Source organism: Molothrus aeneus, chromosome 3, assembly GCF_037042795.1.
Source record: "Molothrus aeneus isolate 106 chromosome 3, BPBGC_Maene_1.0, whole genome shotgun sequence".
NCBI lineage: Eukaryota > Metazoa > Chordata > Aves > Passeriformes > Icteridae > Molothrus > Molothrus aeneus.
The window spans coordinates 31,118,726-31,137,700 of NC_089648.1; the positions used below are offsets into that span (position 1 = coordinate 31,118,726).

General features: G+C 39.5%; 1 protein-coding gene across 1 annotated transcript in view; it reads right to left on the reverse strand.

The window, feature by feature from the left end:
* The window catches only part of AKT3 (AKT serine/threonine kinase 3), a 152,845-nt gene extending 134,088 nt beyond the window's left edge, over window positions 1-18,757 (reverse strand). The window contains exons 1-2 of the mRNA XM_066546605.1: window positions 18,429-18,757; window positions 6,120-6,274 (exon numbers count right to left, since the gene is read on the reverse strand). Of these exons, the coding sequence (XP_066402702.1) occupies window positions 6,120-6,165 (46 nt within the window). The 5' untranslated portion in view covers window positions 6,166-6,274; window positions 18,429-18,757. The remainder of the gene's footprint in view (window positions 1-6,119; window positions 6,275-18,428) is intronic.
* Window positions 18,758-18,975: the final 218 nt, after the last annotated feature.

The window sequence follows — 18,975 nt, forward strand, 5'->3', positions numbered from 1 at the left end:
CCAAACAAACAAAACCTAAAAACAACAAAAACCCAACAATAACAACAAAAACATACAAACAAACAAAAAACTCCAAAGAATCCTGACTGCAAGCAACTTTACAGATTTACCTAAATCCATTTCTACACTGAGTCCAAGATACAGCAATCTCTTAACTATCTGGGAATTAAAAAAAAATCTAGCTACCATATAAGAATAGGATATAAGAAATGTCACACTGCCATTTTTCCTCCCTTTGGTCCACATGGAACTGCCTCTTTTAAATTCATATATTTTGTTGGAACTTCACATTTTGCATTAATTAGATAGAATTAGACTAGAGCAACTACAATATGAAAGGCTTATTTAGTTTCAAGTTATCAATCAAGACTTTACCTTAAACTATTATTTGCTAAGACAATTAAAAAAAATAATTTTGATTTCTTCTACTTTGTGTAGCAGATGTTCAACTTAGTCTATTTAAATTCATCTTTGTTAGAGGTGTGCTAAATTGCTCAAATAATTTAGACAATCTGCAAACAAGATTTCTGACAGCTTGTGAATAACACTCAATTAATACCATAACTTCTGAGATTAATTTTCCAATCAAGGCATTTATGCCCCCATTAAAAAAACATACAAAAAAAAAACCAAAAAAAGAAAACCCCAACAAAACAAACAGAGGCAAAAAAAGCCACAAACATACTACATGAACTCAATCTCCAGAGTGTATTTCCAAAATTAACATCTGTTTGGTCTTGGTTCAACTGTAAAACCCAATGTCCACTACATGAAATAATACAGTTCTTTTTTTGGATTTCAGCCAGGGGGAGGAGGGAGAAGACATGTTACCCTAAGACTATAAATAATTTGTACTTTAAACAACAATTCTATTACTATTCGGAACAATAGATTTATTCCACTACTCTATTTATTATTCTTGATAGAAGATACAACAATAGTAAATATTTTCCACACAGTTATTTCTCAAAATCCCATGATACCTCCATAATGTCCTGAATCTCAAAAATGAAAACAAAGCAGAGTTGAGTCAACCTCATCACAGTAAATCAAACACATTCTATGAACTGTATGAGTCTAGAAATGCTAACACTACTTCAATTTCAGATACTAAGAAGTTATGAAAGGCATTTTTAAAAAGAAGAAAAAAAAAGAATAACATTGAGTGAAAAATCTTATTACAGTATTTCAATGATACACTATTTACAGGACAATCTCATTACAGGAAAGCTTCATGACATCTGTTTTTTTACCACCATCTCATTACATCAAACTTCTTAAGTTATTACAGCTAAGACACAACAATTTTGGACTCTGGTTCCCTCTCTACAAAACTGGAATGCTGGTCCATGTACCATGTGAGTCACGTGGAGATTGCCATGGGAAGCTGCATTACCCAATGCACCACACCAGCACAAAGCCCAAACAGAGGTCAGGCATCAAAGTGTGGCAACACAAGCGCTAACTTAAACTGACGACACATTGCTTTGACTTTAAACAATGATTTAGCCATGTGCTGGGCCTTACACACTACTTGTATCCTCACCAAAACCAAAGCCTTGCTCTTTCAATTAAAGACAAAGTTAGCTGACATGTTAAATATAAAACTGGGTCCTTTAAAAAGTTAGCATCTGTGTCAATTCTCTCTTTGTCCCTAATGATCTTTCAATAACATGGTAACAGAGACTCTTAACTCTTTTCGTATGTTTAAATTAATTGAAATTCTGTGCACAGGTTATATATAAAGAAATTAGGTTGCAATTAAGCATAGTTATGAAAGATTCTTAAATCTAATTGTTGTGACTATTATAGACCACAGACAAGGTCAAGTCTACAACTCAGAAAACTCTGGCTTTAAAGAAAAAATACCACATTAATTATATGCATAAAACTCACTTTTGCAATGATATAGCCCTAATCACACTAGGCATGTTCATAATGTAAAAAAAAATCTGTTTCCAAACTGATAAATTAAAAACATATCCCTCTCTGCAAATCATTAAATTTAATTTAGTAAATACAGTAAAACCATGTTAAGTAAAATTAAAGATACTAACTTTTACATAAATTTAAAGATATTCTGCAAAACATTGTCCTCTGCAAATCCAAAATGTCAAAGTCATTTCAGCAAGTACTGCAGAGTGCTTACACAAACTGCAATAATGTCAAATATTTAATTTCTGTGTATCAGCAACAAGGTTCAGGTCACTCTATTTAAGGTTTTTAGTCAAAACTGCTTCCCTTTCATCTGTATGCATTACAAGGAAAAATGTCAGTGTCATCTAAAAAGTAAATTCATAAAGGAAGACAATGCATCTCTCTCCTTATCTGGCTACAGGTATAACTGGAGAACACTGAAAAAAATAAAAATTTTCCTCACTGAGCCAGTGAACTGCAAAAATATCTTTGCAGCCACATGTGGACACAGGCCATGAGCTGCTTGGTGCTTGTCCCTGGATCTAAGAGAGGGAGTTACCACCATAAAGCCATTCTTACAATGCACATTCCCACTCCTCTCTTGCCTGAGCACAGACTCCTCTCTAAGGAGACTGCTCTGCTGGCTCTCCACTTGTTCAGGTTCTGGTGTCTCACAGGGATCTGAATCAGTACTTCAGTTCAGATAAGGAAAGTGCTTTTGCAGCAAATCCTCCCACCACCCTAGTTAATGCACTTTCATCTGCTGCTTGAAGCAGTCCCACAGTGCACAAGCCTGGTTCCTTTCAGATGAAACTGAAAGCCACACAATGTACTCCAGGAGCACTACCACTGCCAAAGGGGCACAGAAACAGACAGAAGCCAGGCCAAATTAACACCCACTTCACTTTACAAATGCACTAAGTGTAGATAGGTATCGAGTCCCCATCAGCAATTACTGCATTCTCCAAATCTGCTCTTGCTGGGCTGCTTTACTTGTTCAGGCACACCCAGTCTCTGTGCTTCAGGGTCTCCTTTCACCTGGGACTCAAGGTTCCCCAAGCTTCTCAGACACTGCTTCTCCCTGGGTCTTGTGTCTTCTATTGCCCAAAGTTCTCACCTGCAGCCTGTCATCTCTGCTTGTTTTACCTTTCATATACAACAGCTTACTCTTCCACAATATCATCTGGTCTCAACACACTGAAACTGCTCCTCCTAAAGACTACTCAAAGCCCAAGTATGATCAGTCTCAAAAAAAACTTAATTCTGCCATTTCTTGACTTTCAGTTAAACATTAACACTTTAATGGGTGCCTCATTTAAGCAGACACAGAAAAATAGGTCTTTGAAGAATCAGATGTGAGGCTACATGGCTTTAGTGCTCAACATCAGGCTTAAAACCTCACCAACATATAGCCCTCAGCCCTCTATTACTGACATGGATACAGCACTAAGAATAACAATAAAGCAAACATCTTTTCACTGCATTTCACAGCCATTCATGGTGCCCTAACATACCCTGTCTTCCCTAGCCTCTCTCTAGCAGAGTCTCAATTCAGAGAGCAATCCCCAGCTCTATTTTTAGTCCTCCCCTCTCATTTCTACATTGAGTTCACCTAACTCGCCTTTGTAATGGTCCATCTCATTAGACAACTCCTCAAAACCATTTTTCATCCCAATACCTTCAAGTCATCCTCATACTCCTGACTGGGCTGTGAATCACAAAAAGATGTTGGATTTTTTTTCCCTTTCCTTGTATCACAAACCATACTGAGTGCTGAAGGGGACAATTTTAAGAGGTCCAGGGCTATAGTCACATGACCAAATAATTCAGCATAACAGAAACACATCAAGTCAAGTGATGCAGCCCAAGCCCCTAAGTTCACAGCAGGAAGGGTTTACAATGTTTATTTCTAGATAAAGTCAGTCTGGGGTCTCAGAAATTTGTGCTGCACCATACACTTGGCTCAGGGCTGTGCAAAGGACCAGTAACTGGGGCTGGAATTCATTCAGTGTCTGCCTGGAGAAGAGATCCCACACTCGCCCTTCTCCAGTAGAACATGGCTTGTACCTATCAAAACCAGCCTGTGAACTGAGCCAATGCCAATCAAGTGTTGATGATCAAAGAATTCACTTCCAAACTGTAACAGAATGATCACTTGTGGAAGCAAGACAGCTTTACCCAATCCCACGATGCTTCTTTACACAGACAGAGAATATTTAGCTGCCAAAATAAGTGTTTACCGAGCGTATTCTCAGAATATAGATTAAAGTTGGATACTTTTTCTTGGCAAAATTTAACAAATGCACTTAGCAACTTTGATTTTCTCGCTCCAGAGCAAGGTCAGAGTAAAAGTTGTCATTACATATGAAATGTATAACCATTGAATAAAATGCTTACAAAATCTTAGCATTGTGAAACACGACCGTGCTTTTCCTTTTGTTTTCAGAAGCAAACAAAAGAAACACTTTAACACACCAACAACCAGAACAAGTCAGACAAAGAAAATTAAGGACAGTATTAGATGCAATTAAAAAAATTTCCACTAAAACCTACACAGTTATGTTTAGCACGAAGAAAAACAACCATAAATTCAAAGTTATTCATGATAAGGAAAAATGCATGCCATGAAATGCCTTTAATTGGAAAAGAAAACAATTATTAACAAAACTGACCTCAAAATGTCAACTTGGTGGGCTTTTCTTCAATTAATTGATAGTAAAACAGGGTAAGGAAAAAAAACCTTTATTTAACATTTCAGAATTTCAAAAATTAAGTAAGACACTGAATTTCAGTGTCCATTTCTGGATCCCAGTAATTAATATAGGCATATCCAGTGCTCACAGAGTTGATAGCAGTTGTAATAAGAATGAGAAATATTACCTGAAGGAACTGATGTCATGTAAAATAAAATTATTTGGAGCATCCTAACCATTCAAATACATTTGAAAGAAATTTATAATAAATAAACAAAAAAGGAAATCGGATCTCCAAATTGAGTAACTAACAACAAGGTGGAAAGGAAAAATAATTTCAAAATTTAAATAGTTCCTGTCATGTAAAATATTATTTGTTATAAATACAGGTATATACTCCAAAATAGGAAGTAGGCCTTAAGCTTAACATGGTTTAGCTCATTTTCACTTACAATACCCATAATGCTTCCTGAAATACAATTTATGCAGGAATAATAGAAGAATAATAAACTTTTTCCCTCATTATCTTGCCTTCCCTGACATTTAATGTCAATCTGCAATAACAAAGCTAATAATGATCTTTGTCTTCACACACTGCTATTGAAGCAAAGCATTTCTTTGTAAATTAAAGGGTAATTTTGTTCCCACTATTTCAGTCTAATCTTTCTGGGCTAGGATCACAGAAACTCATGGCATAAATCACCCTAAAATCCAGATCCCCCCCTCTCTGTGAGAGAAGTTATATTCTTTTGAAAATAATCATGTGTGCAACCACAACCTAAAGCAGAGCATCATGAAGCATGGAAGATTTCATCCAAAGTTCATCACATGATATGAATTCCAGATATTTCTAGAGGTTTCACATTCAAAGCTGAACATACAGCAACCTCCCCAAATTTGCAAATCACATGGTGAAACAATTTAAAGAGACATCTCAAGAATTCACAGAAATTCAAATATAACAGAAAATCATACTTTATACTGGCTTATAGTTAAGAACATATTCTTTAATCATATGGCTTCCAGGTCTGCTGAGTAATTAGGTGTATGCTGAGCTTCATGCAAGTATTATGTTGATTTTACTGGGACTACTTGCATCTGTAATACAAGCTGAGCCACACTGAATGATTTTGGCATCTAGGAAATTTCCCACAAAGTATCGCATCTGCAGCAGCTTCCAGACAGCCTCTGAGTGCACACCTCTATTACTGCCTCTTCCAGCTGCCACAACAGGCAGCTTATTCTGATGCACAGGTAACAGCAGCTGCAGCAGCAAGGTCCAAGGTGAAGTGGGAATGACTGAGTCCAACTTCCTCTGCAGTGCCAGCCACCCCCACAAACAGGGGCAGTGCTGAGGGTTACACATCAGTACCAACAAGGCCTGAATCTGACCAATCTGCTCCAGACCAGAAGATAAATCAAGATCATTCATCTGTGTAACCATGCAATACCATTGCACTCAGAGTAGGAGACATCAGAAAACACTTTCCATGCAAAGGTAGAACTTACCCCTCTTCTGTACCCAGCCTTCCTTCACAATGGTAACATCGCTCATGATGACTCCACTCTGAACCCCAAACTCAAAAGAGTATTTCTTTGAGTTATCAGCTTGTCTGTTTGGCTTCTCTTCTGCAGCTCTTCACAATTTCTACTGATGAGTCAGACTGGAAGGAAATATTAGAGAAAGAATTTGAGTCTTTTCTGTTTTTCTCACTTGACAGCCAACAAAAAAGTCTTTGTTGATGTATTGCACTGACTGAGCTCATATTAAAAATCTGCCTTTATTTTTAATTAACTGTATAACACAATCATGTTTCTAGTCTTACAGCACATTTTCCATGAACACTACAATACTAAAAAGCAGCAGAATGTGTTAAAATTTAAGTCATATGGCACTTTTATAAAAGGCACACAGCAGAATTCTCTTGTACTAATGCACAGGATGCTGTTAAATGAAAGGCTGCTGGTCCTGCTTCAAAAACCCAACTCTGAACACACAGGAGCTTTCCCTGTTCCCACAGCTGTCAGAACCCATGCAATGGACAAATGCTTCCTCTATTATGTCTACCTACAATCATATTAAGAGTGTAAGAAAATGAAATGAAAGGTTACATTCTTGCCACTTCCACTGTAATTTTACTATAGCCAATAAAAACCCTGAACATACAAGAGTTTTTCAAAAACAGCATCATCTACAAGGATGACAAACAGAAAGACAACTTCTTAAGCAAATTAACCAAAAAACATCCCCAAACATTCAGTTTATAAAAAGAAGGAGTGCACATTCTTTCAAAGCTTTAAGCCAGGCAGTGAGAAGAGTGCTCTTTTCCCTACAAACCTCAGCCTGCAGGGCACAGAAGGGAAGTTAGTCCTGGAACAGGACATACCACTCTCAGAAGCCACAACCCTCTCTTTTGACCACCTCACTATCAAAGTACCTAACAGCTGTGAAGAGGAGACAAACAGCACAACAATTAAGTAAGAAGAGAAGCCAGAGGCCAGGAGATGTTTCCTTTTGCCAGCAAACTGCCTTTCCCCTCCAGCCTTCAAAATAAAGAAGAGCATTCAAATAATGCTCATCCAGAAAAGTGTGGGAGGCCAAGAAATGGGATTTCTCTGATGGTGGAGGAACACCCTTGCACAGCTCTGCACAGGAGCACACATGTACTCAGTGGTGGCACAGAACAGGAACCCCCACACAAGATTAGTGCTGTCAAATGCAGCCCATACATATCCATTTAGCAGACTGACCAACAAATATAAACAGGAAAGAAACAAATCTGACTGGGCTAGAAGCAATCTGTGCAACAAATGAATGAAGAAAGCACTGGGAAATCAGTTTTTTTAACACAATCAAGTACAAACCAAAACCAGAACCATTATAGACATACAGATTATTTCTTATTTATCATTTGAAATACATGTATTTGTATGACACAGCAACTAGATGGAAGGCTATTTCTGAAAGAATAGTGTAACATGCAAAATAAAACTTGGCATGAGTACTTTTTCAGGTGGTATGCAACAAAAATTCAGCACAACCCGATTTTACAGAAACACACTAGTGTGCTCATTTAAGTCTTGCTTTCACTAAACTATTTTTTTTAAACACTCAGTATTTTGTTCTGCATAAAAGTAAAAATCACAATGTTAAACTCATTTAAACTGTAAAGTTGAAGTTATATTGACAAGTGTGCCTCTGAGACATCCTCATGGCACTGGCAGATATGGCAGTGAGACCTGCAGGTGACACACAGCCTTTGGCATTGGCATCACACCCTGTCGTGTGCAGCAGGACACCACACACCTGTGTCTATAGAAACACACCCTGTCTAAGCTTTCATAAGAGCTAAAAGAAAATGTTATGTACATTTTGGAAGGACATGACAATGCTTTAGTGATGTTAATTGATCTAACTTTAGCTGCTCAGGTATCATATTATACGCAAGCCAGTACAGCAGAAATAACCAAAGCAGGCATTTCCACATCCTGCACCTTACTAATGTGAGAGCTAATTTCTGGGTCAGACATTTTCAGGACTTTTGTTTGCATGCTTTAAACGAGATAAGCAAGTCTATCAGCTGTGCATGAAAAGAGATCTGACAGATTAAGACACGTGCCTGAAAGCAGGCTGCTGTTCCGCCGTTCTGGATCACTGCAGCACAGCATCAGCTCTTATTACAAACACATAAATCTTTACAAAGCCCAGAGGTGGGTGTCAAACAACTGTGACCTAAGAGCAGCTGTTCTGGGAAGAAAGTGTAAGCATGTCAATTTCCAAATACCCGACTTAAGTTCAGTTTTCTACAAGACTTTCATTGCATTCTTTGAAAGTAATCACAGTTGATTTTTTTTTCCCCAGCTAAAAAGACACAAGAAGCAATGTAACACTTAGTATTTACCTTGGGCTGGCATATTCTGCAATACATTTTACCCTTTTGGCAAATGTAATGAACTTTCCATGTTTAGTGTGCACTTCTGAACAGTGCCATGATTTATTCTTATTGGTGAAGACACAGCTATAAGAAATCAACTTCTGTACTAAGTAGCAATAATCTTGACTGCCCACAAACTGATCAATCAGTCCATGATTTATGAATGAATTCATGCTTGAAGCTCCCTATTTACCCACTGATTACAAATAAGTTAGTGTTACACAATCAAAATCTGATCTATGACCGACTTCCATGTCAGACAGTGCCTGAAACAAACTCAAGTGTGTCTGTAGGCCTGCATCCCACCCATCACATGTACTGCTTTACTAAACTCTGAACAAAATCCCCAAAATACAAAGATCACATAAATATGGTGATAAAATTAAATGCACTATCCCCAGTTTAGCTTCACAGTATTACCAGAAACAACCTTAAAATTACCAACAGTTCTATGGTTGTATTGATTGCTCCATTACTGGGTAATTAAAAGTAAAGCTGAATTACATAAGAAGCTGAAGGAGATAAATCAAAGCATTAAAAAGCTAATGAAAATAAATGTTATATGTGCCCACTACACTTTCAAGAAGCCATTTGTAAGCATCTGTAATATTATCCCTTATTAAATGCCTTTGAGCCTTTCTAAAAGCTGTACTCCTTTACTCTAGAAGTCATTCAACAATGCTCCAGAAGAGCAGAATTTTGAGAACTACTTCTTATCATGACCAAAACTGGCCTTATAGTGAAAAATAGTCACACAAAAGCCTTTCCTAAAGATGTAATAAAGAATTGTGAATAGATGTAATAAAGAATTGTATAGAGATGTAATAAAGAATTGTGTATAGATGTAAAGGAGTTGTTGTTCTGAAACACATAGAACAAAAATTCTCACATGAAAATGGCATTTCATCTAAAGTTCAACTACATCAAGAAAAGCCACAGAAATGTTTATTCTGCACAGCTGACATAGAATTTAAATACTTGTTAGCAATCAACTCTGCTCTCCCAATGCACTTGAAGTTTCAGCAGCCAGTATGCAGTAATTTTTACAGTTTACCTTACTGCTATGTAGGATGAACCCATAAACAGGATGAAAATATGTTAGAGCTGAATTTGACAATGTTTTGCATTACAGCTGTTTCCTACAGGGAAGAACTTGACTTTTTCTTACATATTTTCCAGCAACTAGAGAACACATCAGATTTACCTTTTTCCCCCCCTCTTTTTTGTATCTTATCAAACTTGGAACAATATCTTATTAACAATATATTGTGGGTATTCTGCAGACAGGATCAGATAGTCATGTGTATGCACAATACATACAAGAACCCACTGTCAGCATACTTTATGATGCAGGTGTAAAAATTTACTCCATTACAATCAGTGATGTGAAGAATTTAGGGACAGTTTAGTGACAGACTTGGAAGTATTAGGTTAGTAGTTGGAAAGATCTGTTCCAGATTCTATGACTCTATGCAAACATCTGCTGGGGGGTTTTATCTCATTAAAAATGCACAACTTTTCCTTAATTCTTCAGGAAGTTATTAAGCCACTTTTGTAGTGCGAGATAAAACAATTATCTAGTATTATACTTTTAAGCTCCTCCTAGTTCTAAAGGTTTCAAAGGCAACTTTCTGACCAAAGATTAACCAGAGACTACTACAACCAACAGAGTTCTAGATCCCTATGCCAAGGCTCATAGTTTCCCTGGGGCATGGTAAAAACTAGCCAACATCTCCTCAGCTTTCATCTTGAACTTTAAGAATATCAACAATATAGAGAAAACCATCTTACTTCATGATGCTACCATATTGGAACTATGAAATCAACAATTAAAATGAACAATGGACCATTCAGTAGAAAGCCAGCTTTTCCCCAGCTCCTGTTTTTAAATTAAAGGAGGCTCTCATGCCCATCACAGCAGTCAGCTACCTACAGAGACCTGGTGAATAGTGAGAAGGAAAGAAATCCCTTCCAAGCAGAAGAACTAAAAGCTGTGTTTCAGGTCTACACTTAACAACCACTATGTGCAAGTGAATTATCATCAAGATTCATAAGAACAGACAAGACTCCTTTGAAATCTGGGCATCGTCCCATTCTCCCCATGACAAGAGACAGCTAAGGAAAGAAGACAGTACCCATAAATTCAGTGTAAATTGGATGATTCAGTTCTCTGTTGTAAGAACTTTCATAAACAAAGGCTTCTACTTTCAACAATTTTGGAGCTGAGAAAAAACAGAAACTCTCACATTTACCAACTAAAGTTACCAGAGAGATACCAGGAGCATCAAGTTCACTGCCTCCAGAAATGATCCCCACAACTTCTTCTACCATTATCAACTCAGTGAATCATCCAACCTTGTTCTCATAATAAATGAGTACAACTATTTTCCCTTTTCATAAGTTTAGTAAAATGCTTGGGGAGAAAAGAACAGTAAGTGAACCTTTCTGATTCCCCTTTTCTGACTCACTGAGATTCTTTGATCCCCCATGTAAGCAGAGCCAAATCTCATCATCTCCATCTCCTTATTTTTCAGAAAATTAACTGAATCATTTTGTGCATGCACACAATATACACACCACCAAAAAAAGCAGTTCTCAGTGGCTTCCATCACACACGTTTCTTTCCTTGCTTTGGGGGCTCTTTTTTCTTTGTAGCAGATCAAGCTATTAGGAGTTCTTCTCAAATTTGAGTTTGACTCCTCCCAAACAGCCGAACAGGCTGTAACTGTTTCCAAAGCAGGTTGCACTCCCAGAGCAAGGAATTCAAAATGTCAAGGCTCTAAACTAAAACCAGAGTTATCTTCAGGAATGGAAACTGAAATCCAGGCTTTATTTATATGAAAAACACATGCATATCCTCTTCCCCAAGCAAAGCTAGCCAAACAATTAGAGGATACATTGCAGATCATCAAAAATTACATGAAAGACAGAACAGAGATTGCTACAAAACTTGCTAAATCAAAATAGACTATATTGTTAATGGAAGAATCGCATTCAGGGCAGTGCTTTATCTAAAGAGTATGAAGTATTTATACATGCTTTTATAAACTACCTATTCTGGAATTCTGGTTATACTGACTCATTTAAATACTACCACAACTTAGACTGAGGAAAAAGGAACCTCTAGGCACACAGTATGTGTCCAACTTATTATGTCAATTAAAAATTGAAAAAAGAAATATAAGAAAACCCATAATATCAAACCAACACAAAATAGGAACTGATTTGACAAGACTAAGAAATTAAGAAATTAACAAAAAATTATTATTTAAAGAAAATAGATGCTAAATTTATAAAATTGTAAACTTCATGTACATATGATTAAAATTCTGAAAGATACCTTAAATACTTTGTAAGTAGACATATTTACAGTTTTTAAAACTAATATTAAAAAATCCAAAGATATCTCCATGACAGGCATTGCAAATACTTTTTAAACTACATTTCATCCCAAAAGCCTCAATGAACTTTAAGAAAATTGGTAAAAGAAATTTACTTGTAACAACTTTACTTTGTAAGTTTTGATTTGGAATAATGAGGGACACGATAGGAAACTGGCATTGCCTACACCTTGTGGTAAGGAAAACCAACATACTTTGGAAAACACAAATAGCTCATTCTAATGCATGCTTATGTGTATGCTTAATATTTGCAGTGCTCTATTTTCACTTTCAGTATGCCAAAAAGCTTCACATAACTAATATATGCTCAGATAAGCCTAGTTAGGAGAATGCAGGCACACTGAAATATTAACATACAAGTTAGATGTTTTATTTAGATTCTGCAACTGATTAAGTTTATCAGGAAAGAAACCATCATTCTGTATTTTATTTCCTATTAAAATGACAAAGCAAGTTATTTTAAGGAACAAAGGTATAATTAAAGCAAGGTGAACAAAGCCACCCTTGCCTTTGTTTACCAAGGTATAAAGGAAGTTTCTAAATGTAACTAAATTGTTTCTTTAGAATCCCATGTGAAACATTAACAACCCATTGTTTTGCCTTGTGTTTATTGACAAAAATGCTTTTAATCCTTTTTTGTCCCACTCAAATCACATAAAACAGTAACTGAAAAGCAGACAGAAGCAGAGATAAAACTTATTAGAGTGTATGTCTGAAATGTAACCAAAGAATATATTTCAAGTAGAAAAGATGAAGGGAGGGCTAAAATTATGCATAAAAAAAAAACGTTACTGAGGCAATCATCTTGGGAGAGTTTTGAGACTCAGAGAAAGTCAAATCAAGGATTAGTTAGGCTGAGTATCACAACTATGACAATGTTATTTCACTCAACTCTTCAAAACACATGTAATAAGTTTAATTTGCCATCAATTAACGTAGGAATACTAATCCTTGCCTTTTAGAGACAAAGTTCCTTTGCTCTTTAAAAATATAGTTTAGAAAATACTCAAACAGTGAAGAAAAAATAAACATAACTTCCATATTTTTAAAACAAACTAAAATTACTTTTCTATGTCTAGCAGACTCAGGAAAAAAAACTAACCTAATTTTCAAAAATTCAAAGAATCTGGAAATTCCTAGTCATTCTAGCAAAGATTTTAAAAGATACCTCTCAAGAAGTACAAATCAAAGTTCCATTAAACTCATGTATTAAATTATTTCTGTGATGGTAACTTTTCTGCAGCACAATTCTGCATTGTGCATAAAAGACCAAGCACAGCACTGAATAAAAACCAGAAATGCACAAACTCCTAAGGAGTAACAAGAAAGTACTGAGAAAAAAAAGGGGTTCTCAAACTATTAATATAAAAGATGAGTAAAGTTCAGTGACATATATACAAATAGCTTTCTTTTAAACTTTTACATAGTACATATTTATCATGTCTACATTGAACAAATCAAATTCTGAATTGTCTTGTAATAGGAATGAACTTTGTGATTCCTTTCTACAGAGCAACCAAACACTGCTGAACCTACTGTCAAATCCTGACACTGCAACATGACTAGAATATAACCATCTTCTAACCTAAAACCTTTGGATTTTCCTGTTCATACTCAAAATGCATTATTCTCATCAACCTGAGACCTGGATTTCCTAAGGACAGAAGGAGTTCTCTACAACCCTAATTTACACACAGCTACACAGCTCACTAGGTGAAGGTCTTTGGCAAATGTGATATGAAAATGTTACATGAAACTCACATGTACAACCTTAATTCTCTGTCTCAAGTGTATCAACACATTTAGAGAAGGATATAATTTCAATAAAATCTCATGAAGCAAGCTGCAACAATTACAGATCTCAAGAAACACAAGGAATACTTAGAGGAAAAAATAAATGTGTGTTGGTAGAAACTTTCTGCAGGACTGCTGAGACTCAGCCAACAACCACTGCATTAATTCTGTGGTGTTAAACCAGCTGTACAAGAAGCTGTTGACTGTTAGGCACTGACATTCCACACCTACAAAAAGGCAGTGGGAAGATCTTCATTGATGTAAAGCTGAAGCAGGGTCTGCTCCTGCTATAGGAGACATTCAAACGACTTTGTCACGTGGACAAGGGAAGTTTGGCAAACCATGCTGTCAAGTCATTCAGACATGCACACAAAATATTGGGGTCCCAGTTGCATTCTTAAAGAGAATTTTAAAATCACTACTGTTATTTAGTCAGGATATTACAGAGGACAAAAAAATCACAGGGCAACAATGTGTTCTTAATGCTATTTTTGATTAGTATGACTCACACTCAGACACTCACATAGAGATATGTGGAAGAAGATTGGTCAAAATGGCTTCAATATATATTATTTATCCTAAGCATAATAAGTGTTGACACAAACAGTAGCAAAAATCAAAGAAGCATTTCAATTGAGCAAAAGTAAGCACCTTCACATACAAAAAGGCTAAATATGCTTACTCTCCTTGACTGTTAACATTTAATGTTAAATCTTGGGGGATATTTTGGAAGTATTAACTTTGCTATATCTTCCTACTACACCTGAACAACATCTTTAAATAATAAAGGAAAAAACAATCTGTTTTAAATCCTTGGCATGCATCATAAATGCCCATACTTATTAATCTAGAGTAATGGAACAGGGATAAAACACCAAATAATCACCTACTATACCCTTGGATTTTTTTTTTGCAGTTTTTCTATCAGTACATACTAGTGATTTGCCTAAATAAGTTTCACTTATAAACTCTTACAGGGAGTCCAGAATGTTGTTCATACAATTACCCAAGATAAATGTATAAACCAAAACTTTAAAGATTAATTTTTATGCTAAAAAAAAACCCAAAAAGTTAACTTTCACATTCCATGTTTTAGTATTTGTTGGTACATTTTGGGTTGGGTAGGGATTTTGGGGGGCTTTTGGTGTTTGTTTTGGGGTTTTTTGTTGTTGTTTCTTAGTCTTTAACATTAATTTTTAAACAGCTTGAATCAGCTTTTCCAGCTATTGTGTAACTTATCTTTAGAAAGTAATCTTTTCTATACCACAACAACTTGTTGCCAAGAAGAGTAACTTGTGCAACACATTTATTTACCAAGAAGACCCTGTGATCCTGGGGAAGTCTCTTCCGTACAGCAAAAAGAAAACACGTTGGTCGGCAAGCAAGTTTCTCACTGAAACCACACCTTTCCTCACAAGCAATGCAAAACTTCCTGAGCTACATGTTGTGCTAGAAAGCACCCCCTGCCTCTTCCATGGTATCCTTATTGGGCCTATCCTAACAGAGTGACAATCTGAGATAGCACAAATTGATCTAATATCCTAGAATAATTTGAAAGGGCACTTAAGTTGGCAATCTTTTCTTACATAAGACAGTACTTCAAAACGAAGTGGGTTGTAAAGTTCATACAAATACTGGAAATAAAAGCAACCTTTTAACTTAAACAAAGCTCATAAATTATCACATTTAACTATTCCCTCTTTTTGAATTGCTACTGTAGTTCACAAGGGGAGTATAGGACATTTTGAATAGAATGTTTATTTTATTAGTTGGAAATAAGCGAACAGAAGACTTTTGTTATATACAAAACATGCAGTTATAGCATGGTGTGTCACTTTCACACAATTTCACACAATTGTGTTACTTTCAGGAAATCAATTCATTTATGCATTATCCATGTCAAAATGGAAGCATGGCACATGAAGTTTTCAGTCAGTGCATGTCCATGCTCCTTCACTCTCTAGTGTGGACTAAAGTAAGCAGCAAGCCCAAGCCTCGAAAGCTGCCAAAGAATGTCGGGTCTCTGTTTCAAATCTGAAGGAAAGCTAGGCTACCATGTTGCCAAGTCCACATCACCTGTTGCATCAACAGCACAAAGTGAAACTGTAAGCACACAGTTACAAGAAACTGTATCATCTTCATTCTCAGAACAGCACAGAAACTTCAAATGCATTTTAACACAACTCACTTCAGCAATGGTTCATAATTTCCAAAACAATTGAGTACTTTGAAGTTATTTAGCAAATCATACTTCTTGGGCATAGAATTTATTATCCAGTTGGTCTCTTTAAACTGGGAAAATGTGCACCCAGAAAGTGAAAGAACGCACAATCACTGGGCGTTAGGCAAATTCCAAGGAGTCTGAAGGATCTTTTTGTTATAATAGAAACTTCAGATATATGCTGTTGCAAAATGCAGTAGGAAGTCCAGATACGGTTTCTGGTCAGTGTCTTGCAAACAGAAGCTTGGATTACAAACAACTGCAAAGCCCTAGTAAGTGGTTTTGAGTCAAACTTAAAAAAACACATCAGAGTGTTTTCCTTTTCACAAAGCATTTGCTCCAATGTCAAATAGTCAACAATTTCTAGTACATAACAATGCTACCCAATCCTTATAACTGTATCTACTTCAACTGGGGCAAAGTGAAAACTAGTACCTGTCCGAATTCTCACCTACTTCCCCTAGAATAGCAGCATTTTGCTCAAAAACACATAATCTGCCCCCAAAATGCAGAACAAATGAGGGAGTAGAACACTGAAATACTACCTGTGAACCTATTTATGAAACTAAGGAGATTACTGAATCCATTCAAACCTAGTTAGAGCAATGCAACACAGAATAAACTGTCTAAAACAAGACAGTCTTGTTAATATTATCTGTGTTTACACATACACCATGCACTCACATCAGACTAAAAAAAGAGTTATTCAAACAATACACATAGCCTTCTAGGAAACAGAGACATCTTATCTCTGAAGTTTTTCTTTGGCCCTTATTTGAACTTGACTTACTGGCTGCATCCAACCAAAATATATCCGCATGGACTATAATTAGTAATCCAATCCAATTAAAGATATTGGGGTTCACTTATAGGCTCCTACCAAAATAAAAATCAAAATACCAAAATGAAATAGTCTTACAAACTTAAGTAGTACACTTACTTTAAAAGCCAAAATAAGCTTCCTTCTCTACCTCATGTACTCTCTTTCCATATTTCTGTAAACAAGCAGATCTTGCCTATAGATCAGTTGGCAGAAACAGGAGATCATGTTTAAAATGTTACTTGTCATAAGTTAAGGTCTACTTATCTGCATGCTTCTTGCCTTGAGAAGTAAAGCCCTCTATGTGCAAAATGCAGGGAACCACGTTTAGCAAAGTTTTAGCAAGATCTAAACAAACATTAGCAGGAGAGACTGCTCTATGTTTCTTCAGCACTGAAAAAAGTTGGCAGTGCAGGTATCAGACAGATCATCATTTTTGTAATAAAACCCTTAAACAGAAACTGGGACACGTTTCCATAAAATTTATGAGATGATGTAGATATATACAAGGAACCATTCAACTAATAACTACATCAAAGAAAAAAAGCAAAACTAGAATAAAGGTCAAGAGAGATTAAATTGTTTATCCTTTCCACCCGCAGGAAAATAAGATTTCTCCTTTTTTTAACATTTAATCAACGTATCATGTGAGAACGTGAAACAGTCCCGGCTATTTCACTCCTCTTGGATTCCCATCCAGAAGTAAACTAAGAAGCGGTGCCCATACAAAGCAACCCCGCAGCCTATAAGCCCGGTAGTGCTCGTTACATCACGATCATTTGCATTTAAACTACAATATATAGCGCTGCGATCTCGCTGCCGAGGGGCGCCGCGCTGACCCCCTGCAGGCAGAGCCCCCCTCCGCTCGCACCGTGCCGGGCACGGGGGGTTCCCGCCCAGCCCGCCCCGCCCCGCGGCGGCACCTGCCGGGACCGGGCCCGGGCAGACCCCGCCGCAGGCCCGGCCCGGGGCCGCCGCCGGTCACCCTGGGCAGCCGGCTGCGCATCAACTTTTGCATGTGGGCCGCGGCCTCCATGATGGCCGGGGCGGCCGGGGGCGGGCGGGGGGGCCGGTTTGTTTACTTGCAGCCAGAGCCGGCGGCGGCGGCAGCATCATCACCATCCCCATCCCTTGTGCGAGGCGCTGCCGCCGGCGGCCCGCGGGGCGCGGAGCTATTCCTGGCGCGGGGGCTGCGCGGGCACACCCGGGCACGCTCGCGCACACGCACAGAAGTTCCCAGCGGATAAAATCCCGCGCTAGTCCCGGCACCGGCGCCCGCCGCACGGACACGGGGAGGGGAGGCGGGGAGGGGCCGCCGCCGCGTGGGAACCGCCGGCCCCGCGCATCCAGCGCCCCCGGGGCGCACACCCTGCCCTGCCCCTACCGCCCCCCCTCCCCCGTTACATAACTCTCCCCGCCGAAACGCCCCCGCCCCGCCCTTCCCCACCCCGGCCCCGCACCCCGGCGGGGCGACCCCCGCCCCTCCGCCTCGCTCCCGCCCCGCCGCCGGCGCTAGGCCACGGGCGCCCCCGCCCCGCGCTCCCCGCCGCCCCGGCCCCGCCGCGCCGCCGCCCCGCATCCCCTCCCCGAGCGCCCCCGCCGCCGCCCGAGCGCCCCCGCCGCCGCCCGGCCCCTCCCGCCCCGTACCTGCAGAGGCGGCGGCGCCGCGGGCGCTGCTGCGGAGCCCGAGGGCGGCGGCGGCTTCGGGGGGAGAAGGGGAGGGAGGGCGCCGCTGCCTCCTCCCCTGTCCCCCCGCCGGGCTCGGCGGTCCCTGGCGGCCGGTGTCTCCGCGGGGGCGGGAGGAGGCGGCTCCGGCCCCAGGGCGCTGGCGGCGGCGGCTACATGGAGCTGCGCGCCCCGCTACGCAGGGAGGCGCCCGGGCGGGCAGCGCGGCCGCAACATCGATGCGCGGGGTCAGGAGGGCGGCGGCGGCGGCGGCTCCCCCCCGGCGCACTCACCCCGGAGCCGCCCGGGCCCCGCTCTCGGCTCCTCCCGCCGCCTCCGCCGGGCTCGTTATTGACTTTCAGGAAAACTCCCGACGTCACCGGCTCCCCCCGAGTGTCTCCCCCTCCGCGGCGGTGGCGGCGGCGGCGGCGGCATCCCCGGCTCTCGCGAGAAGCGCGGCGGGGACGGGGGGGCCGCCAGACAGCGCGGGGGGAGCCAGACAGAGGGGGGCGGCTGAGGTGAGGGTGGG